A 10,542-nucleotide genomic window follows, 5' to 3' on the forward strand; every position below is an offset into this window, starting at 1 on the left:
TTTAAATCAGTAACACATTTAATATAATGAATATCAGGATAAAAACACCTACAGCTTCATTCACTAACCAGAACAAACATCTGGAAATCAGTCAGCTTTGTCTAAATGTGCAGTTTATAGCATCTTGATGAAGTTCGACTAAAAGGATCGACCATTTTCTTTTTGTTAATTACGGAAGTGCCTGAACTTTTGTATTTCGTGTCACTTATAAGTGTTTGTGTGCTGCTGCTCATTTCTTCATGTGTGTTTTACTGCTGCGTCAGGAAATGTGAGCAAGAAAAAAACAGAGGGCAAGTATTGCGACAACTGACATGACAAAAAGAAAAAAACAAATAGTTAAAAACCTAAAGCCAATTTGAACTTTTAATTTATATATTTATTTTTTGTTAGTTTTCAGAAATATGCTTTATGTAATTAATGAGAAATTGTGGTAATCACCAGATGTTAAATTCACTCAACATCTGCATGTGTTTGTGTTTGTAGATGAGAAAAGTCTGTCAGAATACACACAGATCATCTACCGTCTGCAGATCACTGATCATCACCCAGAATACACCACAACTCTTCAGGACTGATCTATGATTAATATGACTGATTTAATTTCACAATCGTGATGAATGTTGACTCCATGTACATCTGCTTTAAGCTCAACTGAACTGCAACATGACTCATAATAAATACAGTTTATCATTCACATTCACATTTTGTTGAAATGGTAATAATAAATCACCAAAAGCATAAAAGAACAATGCAATATAACAAGGTTAAAGAGTAGCATTTTTTTATAAAATAGAAACGTTTATTATTTAATTTAAAGCATATTGTAGATGAATCTGCCCACTTACTAAAAAATGAATTTGTGCTAAAACAGTGTCAGAGACACACAATGCTGTTCTATTAATACATGCTTGATTCTCTTGTAGATGTTTTATGATGTTTTACTTGATGTTTAAAGTTCATTTAGTATTTCTGTTTATTCAGATCAATCTGTTTTATTTCAATCAATTATCGTGTAAAAACGTTTGAAAAAGTTTCCTGATTATATTGTGTGTGAAGCACACAGTTTTGGAGTCAGATCTTGTGTTATTGAAGTCAGTGAATGTGTGTTTGAGCTGAACGTATGTGGTTTAATGATATTCAGCGATGTACACGATGTCAGGCGATGTTCATGAGAGTGTGAGATGTGGAGTTTTTTTTATAAACACAAATTAATCTTTTGAAGTTACAGAATTATGTTGTGATCTTCAATGCGATTTAAGAAGAAGATAAATAATTAATTAAACTTAGTCTAGAGAGCACAGACAGAGATGAAATATTTGTATTTGTACATATATATATGTTTTAATGTAGAACTCTAGTTCAATCAGGTCCACTTCCGTCAAGTATATTTATGACAATTATAATTGCATACAGTTAGTGTTGGCAGTATGGTTATGTTCTGGGCAACACTCCACACGCCTGTCCATGCAGCCATGCTTAGACAGAACAATAGACCGCAGGAGATAGGTGTCAAGACTGGATTGGTACATGTCAGGAACAGCTGACTGTCAGCTGATGCAAGAGTGACTAACAGGGCCTGACTGAACTAACGCGATGCTCGATATTTAGGAAGTAGCTGCAGTTTTTTGTTCAGGAAGTCATTTTCTGTGTGTGAAGTGACTCTCGGCTGGACGTCTGTATCACGATGTCCTCTCATCTGTGTGCTCTGATCCTGTTTGTTCTGTGCGGTGAGAAACTCTTGATACTTTCAATCATAAGTGTGGCACATAAACACAAGTGCATTTCCACAAAAGAAACACAAATGCACATTTTTACTTTTTATGATTATGATTGAGGAAATTAGATTATAAGTCTCTAATAATAATGTGATTTTATTTCATCTGCAGGTGTGCTTGGTGATACAGATGAGTCAGTGTCAGTGACTGAAGGAGATTCTGTCTCTCTAAACACTGATGTTACTGAAATACAGAGAGACGATCAGATTCTGTGGATGTTTGGAACTAAAGAGACAAGATTAGCTGAAATCTATAAGAACATCATTGATATGTTTGACAGTAATGAGAGATTTGGAGACAGAATGCAGATGGACAATCAAACTGGATCTCTGATCATCAGAAACACCAGAAGAACAGACTCTGGACTTTATAAACGACAAATCCGCAGTAACACAGGAAACTCATACAAGAGATTCAATGTTACTGTCTATGGTAAGACATATACGATTTTAACTTATTTGTATAAATGGATGTGAAGCTTATTATTGATCTGGTAGTAGTGTATCAGAAACGACTACACAAAAAAAAATAATGGTTTTTTAAAAATAAAATAAATTTCTTAGGTACTTTTATTTTCCACCAGGTATCTATAATCCAATATCCTTTCTTAAAAAAGTATTTCTCATGTTTATTTCTTACAATTTTAAACATACATTTACTGTAGTAATTCTATTATTGGCAGTCCTTTATGTGTAATAAAATATAGGTTGTGTCTGTATAGATGAAAACTGTAAATGGACTAGTGAATATAGCTTTAAAGTGCAATTTTTAAAGTACATACACTTAATGTTTAACCATAAAAATCTGTGATTGAAACACATTGTTTTGTTTACCAGTCTTCTTGTTTAATTTACCTTCTCTGTATCCACCTTATTTTACAATGTGGAAGCATGCTAGTTTCTTTGAATGTGCAAGACTTTCATTTGGCGCTAGTTGAAACTATTTACTACAAACCAGTGTGTTTATATGTACAGTATTGTTCAAAATAATAGCAGTACAATGTGACTAACCAGAATAATCAAGGTTTTTAGTATATTTTTATTGCTACGTGGCAAACAAGTTACCAGTAGGTTCAGAAGATTGTCAGAAAACAAACAAGACCCAGCATTCATGATATGCACGCTCTTAAGGCTGTGCAATTGGGCAATTAGTTGAAAGGGGTGTGTTCAAAAAAATAGCAGTGTCTACCTTTGACTGTACAAACTCAAAACTATTTTGTACAAACATTTTTTTTTCTGGGATTTAGCAATCCTGTGAATCACTAAACTAATATTTAGTTGTATGACCACAGTTTTTTAAAACTGCTTGACATCTGTGTGGCATGGAGTCAACCAACTTGTGGCACCTCTCAGCTGTTATTCCACTCCATGATTCTTTAACAACATTCCACAATTCATTCACATTTCTTGGTTTTGCTTCAGAAACAGCATTTTTGATATCACCCCACAAGTTCTCAATTGGATTAAGGTCTGGAGATTGGGCTGGCCACTCCATAACATTAATTTTGTTGGTTTGGAACCAAGACTTTGCCCGTTTACTAGTGTGTTTTGGGTCATTGTCTTGTTGAAACAACCATTTCAAGGGCATGTCCTCTTCAGCATAGGGCAACATGACCTCTTCAAGTATTTTAACATATGCAAACTGATCCATGATCCCTGGTATGCGATAAATAGGCCCAACACCATAGTAGGAGAAACATGCCCATATCATGATGCTTGCACCTCCATGCTTCACTTTCTTCACGGTGTACTGTGGCTTGAATTCAGAGTTTGGGGGTCGTCTCACAAACTGCCTGTGGCCCTTGGACCCAAAAAGAACAATTTTACTCTCATCAGTCCACAAAATGTTCCTCCATTTCTCTTTAGGCCAGTTGATGTGTTCTTTGGCAAATTGTAACCTCTTCTGCACATGCCTTTTTTTTAACAGAGGGACTTTGCGGGGGATTCTTGAAAATAGATTAGCTTCACACAGACGTCTTCTAACTGTCACAGTACTTACAGGTAACTCCAGACTGTCTTTGATCATCCTGGAGGTGATCATTGGCTGAGCCTTTGCCATTCTGGTTATTCATCTATCCATTTTGATGGTTGTCTTCCGTTTTCTTCCACGTCTCTCTGGTTTTGCTCTCCATTTTAAGGCATTGGAGATCATTTTAGCTGAACAGCCTATAATTTTTTGCACCTCTTTATAGGTTTTCCCCTCTCTAATCAACTTTTTAATCAAAGTACGCTGTTCTTCTGAACAATGTCTTGAACGAGCCATTTTCCTCAGCTTTCAAATGCATGTTCAACAAGTGTTGGCTTCATCCTTAAATAGGGGCCACCTGATTCACACCTGTTTCTTCACAAAATTGATGACCTCAGTGATTGAATGCCACACTGCTATTTGTTTGAACACACCCCTTTCAACTAATTGCCCAATTGCACAGCCTTAAGAGCGTGCATATCATGAATGCTGGGTCTCATTTGTTTTCTGAGAATCTACTGAACCTACTGGCAATAAAAAAATATACGAAAAACCTTGATTATTCTGGTTAGTCACATTGTACTGCTATTATTTTGAACAATACTGTACAACAATAGATTAAAATAAAATGATTGATTAGTTTGTGATAATGAGCTGCTTTGTATCACTAAAAATAACTGGAAAACTTAATACATTAAGGTTACAAATGACCACAAATGAGGTGAATTTATTGCTCTTTAAATGTTTTCAGCTCGTCTACCTGATCCTGTCATTACCAGTTACTCTTCAAACTGTTCATCATCATCATCAGTGTCCAGATGTGTTCTGTTGTGTTCAGTGTTGAATGCGAGTGCTGTGACTCTCTCCTGGTACAAAGGAAACAGTTTATTGTCCAGCATCAGTGTGTCTGATCTCAGCATCAGTCTCTCTCTACCTCTGGAGGTGGAATATCAGGAGAACAACATCTACAGCTGTGTGATCAACAATCCCATCACAAACCGGACCACACATCTCAACATCACTCAACTCTGTCATATGTGTCCAGGTACGTCAGTGGTAAAGTTAGTGCTCTTTACAGACCTGAAAGGGTTAAAATGAACACTAATGTCTCCGTGTTCCGTGTCTCTGTTGTTTCTTTCCTCAGACTCTGTTCATTGTTGTGGTTTTACTGAAGCTGTGATCCGATTGGTCGTTTCTGCTCTGGTGGGCGTGGCTGCAGTTGCTGCTGTAGTTTATGACTTCAGATCTGGAAGAGCTCAGTAAAACAGAACAGAATGAGACAACAGGGAGCGATGTTTTCAGATCTAACAACATATATATATATATATATATATATATATATATATATATATATATATATATATATATTAAATACTGTACAACATGTTCAATTTGATGCCAAGGTGCACACAACCCTTCAGAATGAGTTGTTTTGGGTTAATTTTGGGTTGTGTTTGGTTTTGAATCTCTGTTATGAATGTGATTAGCAACCTTGTGGGTTACAACAATTTTTTTTTTTTTTAATTTGCAATATTTTTACAGTGTTGTCTAAAAGTCAGTATAGAAAGAAGCAGAACGATGGACCCCAAAAGACGTGACTGAAAAGGTCAAGAACACCAGAGAGGAGGAAGAGAAGGAATAGCCTTGCATAAAAATAGTTTCTTTGGTTTCTTCCTTTTTTTAAAGAAATGATGTGTTATAGTTACAGTAATCAGTACTTCTTATTTTTTTGTAGAACACAGAAATGATGGAATGGAAGAAGCCTGATTAGACACAGAGACAATTTATAAGAGACATGCCAATTCCTCAATCCTCAATACAACTATATAAGTAAAACCCGTAACGGCAAAGATCGCGGTTGTGTGCACTTGTCCCACTTCTCACACTGGAAAGCCAATCATCTGCCTTTAACAGTCAAGTCGGGAAACATTTAAGCCTATCGTCTGGTTCCACTGATGCATGCGCACAGTTGAGGTTTTGGAAAGAGCGGAGACGATTTGGCGACAAATTAACTAACGTTAATGGTTAAAATTTTTAAGACGTTACCTCTTATTCTCCTTTGATAAGGCGAAAAAGGATTGCCCACATCCCACTCTGTTATTGCACCCAATAGAAGGTTACATTACTGTTTGAAAAGGCGGCAGATTTGATATGCAGTGTATGTGTGCATTGTGTAAATATAGATGGTAACGTCATAAAAATTGTCTCTGGATATATGCTGACTAACATCAATAAGCACAGCATTTCTTCAAGGGTTTTTAAAAAATAATTTTGTTTTGCAGGACACATGACGTTCTACAATGAGATTACAAAAAATTCTGTCCATATCAGGGGTAGACAAAGCCAAGAAAATGTGAGACACAAGAAGAACAAGATATTGTACTGTGCACTGATAAAACAAATGACATTGAGCATTTGTTTAAGTGCTTGGCACAACACCGGGATTCTGGATAGAGATGTGAATGAAGTTGGTGTCGTGAACCCTTGCACATGCATAGTAAAAGTATAACCTGTGGGGAAAAAGGCATTTTAAACCTTATTTTGGGAGTCATCAAACTTTTGCAGCGATTTTTATCATATTTTACAGCTGTTTCTAGACATGCAGTGCCAGTGAAAGTGCAGTTCTGACTCTATGCCCATTCATTTAGATAGGAGCCTGGTCTTGTTAGTTGGCGTTGCTAAGTGACGTCCGAGTGGCACGACTTGCCTGAAAGGACTTTGCTAGACATTACAGGTGATGTGTGATGGGTGGATAAGTCATGCAAGAGGATTTTACCCCGGGCCAGTTTAGCCTGCGATGTTGACGAGATTCTCTGGTCTGTCCCAGGCCAAAAAAGCGATACTGGGGCAGACATTTTTTTGTTGTTGTTGTTGTTGTTTTGAGTATTGTACTGTAAAGGAAATGAAGGAATATCATGTGAAAAGTTCCTTGAGGTTGAGAACCACAAGCAAAACAACTTATTAAGGTTACATATGTTTTTTGTAGAATTGTTTTGAATGTTCTAGTATGTGTGTTTGTGTTTTTGAGGGCTTGTGTGTGATGCCTGAAGGAAAAGTTAGTTTCTTCACCAAAAGTGAATGGTTTTGAGTGTAGAGCTTGATTTCGACATGAAAATAGGATGTTTGGGGAAAACGTTATGTATTTGTGTTTTCTGTTTTGAGAATATTAGGCATAGTTTCGAGAAATGTTTAAGCAATCAAGAAAAACTGTAAAATTCATTAAACTAATTAATTAATGAGTCTAACATTAACAATTTAAAATGTTTCGTAAGCAGCTGATCTCTGTCGGACATGTTCAGATAAATCAACATTAGAGTTTATTCACCAAACTATGCTTGTTAATAGTGTGCTGCTTCATCTCCAAATGATTCATAAAAGTTGTTGAATTCTCATTATCGCATATTTGTGATCAGTGTTGGGGAAATATAATTTTAAAAGTAATCGTGTTACTTTTTGTCACCTTGACTGGGCTTGCTTATTTGTTTTTTTGTTTTTTAATAACAAAAAAAAAACAAAAGTTATTTTTTTTTTTTTGCACTTGTAAGAGCCCTTTTACACCAAAAGTGAAATGAATGGGTCTCAGGCTGAAGGAAGTGTCCCTGCTCCTCACTCTCAATGTCTCTCAACACAGAGACAGGACAGCTGTTAGAGAATAAAGGACAAAACTAAAATAACTTGCATTACTTATCTGATGACTTCGTTACATAGAAGAACAAAATAAAACTCAGATTCCAATCTACAAGAACTCACGTGGAAAGATTTGACTTCCTGGAGAGCTTTGTATTAAAACACAAAACTGTTTTCTGAGAAAAAAAACAAAACTCTGAAATCAAAAGAAGAGTATACATATTATAATCTAAAATATCAGTGTGGCAGAAACATCACCTGATGATAAATTCACGCAACATCTACATGTGTTTGTATTTGTAGATGAGAAAATTCTGTCAAAATACACACAGAGCAACTGGGGGTTTGGTGCCTTGCTCAAGGACACCTAAGTCATGGTACTGCCAGCCCAAGACTCAAACCCATAAACCCTAGGGTTAGGAGTGAAACTCTCTAACCATTAGGCCACAACTTCCCAAAGTGGATGTCAATCCCCTTCTGTCGGCTACCCAGAAAAAGGAGCTGCAACAACTGATCGGTCAATTCTCTGATGTGTTCTCCCCCCTCCCTGGGAGGACCCATGTGCTCCAACATGACGTCCGCACACCATTCGGAACAATCATCAGGCACTGGCCCTACCGAGTTCCAGAGACTCTGCAACACGCCATCATAGAGGAAATAGAGGAGATGCTGAAGTTGGGGTTGATAGATCATTGATAGACGCACGCAGTGGATGAGTTACTCGATCGCTTAGGGAGAGCCCGGTTCATCTCCACCCTAGACCTCACCAAGGGGTACTGGCAGGTACCATTGACAGAAGAGGCCAAGCCAAAAGCGGCATTCTCAACCCCCAGTGGCCACTGGTAGTACCGGGTTCGCCCCTTTGGCCTCCACGGGGCCCCAGCCACTTTCAAACTAATGATGGATATCCTGTTGAGGCCCCACCAATCCTACATGGCTGCCTACTTGGATGACATCATCGTGCACTTGGACAGCTGGGAGGACCACTTGGAGTGACTGCGGAGGGTGCTGGTGGACCTACGCCAGGCTGGACTGACTCCCAACCCCCGTAAATGTCATCTGGCCCTCTTTGAAGCTAAGTATTTGGGCTGCCAGGTGGGCCGTGGCCTTATCAAACCTCAGGAAAAGAAAGTGGCAGCGATCCTCTCGGCGCCACAGCCCACCTCCAAAACCCAGGTATGAGCCTTTTTGGGTTTGACGGGGTCCTATCGCTGCTTCATCCCTAACTTCTCCTCCTTAGCAGCTCCCCTGACAGACCTGACCAGGAAGGGTGAACCGGAGAAGACTCCCGGTTCAAAGCATTCCGGCGGGTGAAGGTGGCACTCACCTCGGAGTCGGTTTTCCGAGCCCCACCATTTCCTTCTGCAGACGGACGCCTCCATCACCGGGTTGGGAGCCATCCTCTCCCAGATACAGGACGGTGAGGAACACCCTATGATTTACATCAGCCGAAAGCTGTCCCCAGCGGAGCAACGATACGCCGTTGTCGAGAGGGAAGTTTTGGCCGTCAAGTGGGCATTCCTAGAACTCAGGTATTATCTCCTTGGCCAAAAGTTCACTCTTGTCACTGACCATGCTCCCTTACAGTTGATGGTCCTGGCCAAGGACACAAAGCAAGAGTGACCCGCTGGTTCCCCCCCCATCTTCCCGTTGTTCAACAGGGTCAGGACGATACTTTTTTTTTGTGGGGGGGGGGGGGATGCGTGTCCCGAGCTCTCATCAGCGTTGCTCTGGAAACCAAGGAGAAACAACTGCACCCACTCAGCACAGGCTGGCCGGCACCAGCTGAGCCTCATCAAGGGACATATAGAAAAGCTGCCACGTCACACACACTGGTGAGACATGTCTCCAAAAGACTCTGCAATAACCGTTACACTTCCTTTCTCCCAGAGAGCAGTGTGTGACTGGCCAGCCCCAGCGTGTGAGCAGAGCACAGACACCCAACATTCGAAAGCACAGAGGACAGACTGTGGAGCACCGAGCACCAACACACCTCACCTGGACACATTGACATGAGTAGTGCCTTCAATAAATTCACCCTCTAGGGCCTTTATTGAATTCCCCTTGTCATGTGATTCTTCACCCCATTACAATATCTGAAATGAGAGTTTCCAGAACCAGCATTATGTTATCTCATCTGCGCCCTCTCCTTCTGTTTATCCCATGCTGTAAGTAACTTTTAAGCACATTTTTTTAATTACTAAATACTCTGAATTTTGTATTGACATTTTTTTTTCTGTCTGTCAAGCTTAAGGAAATTATATATAAAAAAACAATGAACAGAATAAAGATTTAGAACAGTGTTTATATATGTCAAATAATTAATTGATAGATCTGTTAATGATATTATGTCTCAGTCTGATAATAATATCGTGTTTTATGTATTTCAGGTTTGTTTGGCGATGAAATGAAGTCAGTATTGGTGACTGAGAGAGATTCCATCATTCTAAATACTGATATAAAAGTACAGACCAAAGATATGTTATTGTGGTTGTTTGGAGCACAGAAGAGCATTGCTGAAATATATTACCAGAACATGTTTATGTATGATAGTAATAAGAGATTTGGAGACAGACTCCAGGTGGACAATCAAACTGGATCTCTGACTATCAGAAACATCTGAACTGAACACTCTGGACTTTATAAACTACTGATCATCAACAACAGAGAAAACTCATACAAGCGATTCAGTGTCAATGTCTACAGTGAGTAAAGTATTACTCTAATAATCTAATTTTAATATTACACTGTTTGTGAATGTGAGAAACCTTGTATTTGTGCTATTGTTTCATCTTCCTACTAGTCAGGACCATTAATTTCCCCATTTTTATATGCACACATCTTTAGAAGTTGTCTTATTTTGTTAAATATATTTTGGAGATTCTGGATAATGTTTTTCCTTCATTATTTTTTAGCTCATCTGCCTGTTCCTGTCATCACTGCAAACTCTTCACAATGAAGAACACTGAACAGTGCTGAGGCTCCCCCGACTAGAGTGTACAACAAAACATCTGAATATTCGAAAAATTTGGTGAAACTGATTACAGGGATATAACTAAAGACAGGACAAACTAACAAAAACAACTGCGGACAATGCCACAGAGGGGTGTGTGTGTTTTCACCAAGTACCACATGTTTCTGGATCAACATCCCTATTGATCCTGGAGCAACGTTC

General features: G+C 38.7%; 1 protein-coding gene across 1 annotated transcript; it reads left to right on the plus strand.

Moving 5' to 3' along the window:
* The first annotated feature begins 1,563 nt into the window (after positions 1–1,563).
* Positions 1,564–5,046, plus strand: LOC113080865 (CD48 antigen-like). The gene is made up of 4 exons (XM_026252916.1): positions 1,564–1,727; positions 1,887–2,207; positions 4,492–4,785; positions 4,885–5,046. Exons 1-4 carry the CDS (start codon positions 1,685–1,687, stop codon positions 5,001–5,003), a joined length of 777 nt encoding a protein of 258 aa, XP_026108701.1. The 5' UTR covers positions 1,564–1,684; the 3' UTR covers positions 5,004–5,046.
* The last annotated feature ends 5,496 nt before the right edge of the window (positions 5,047–10,542 follow it).

This window comes from Carassius auratus, unplaced genomic scaffold, assembly GCF_003368295.1.
Source record: "Carassius auratus strain Wakin unplaced genomic scaffold, ASM336829v1 scaf_tig00032281, whole genome shotgun sequence".
NCBI classification, from domain to species: domain Eukaryota; kingdom Metazoa; phylum Chordata; class Actinopteri; order Cypriniformes; family Cyprinidae; genus Carassius; species Carassius auratus.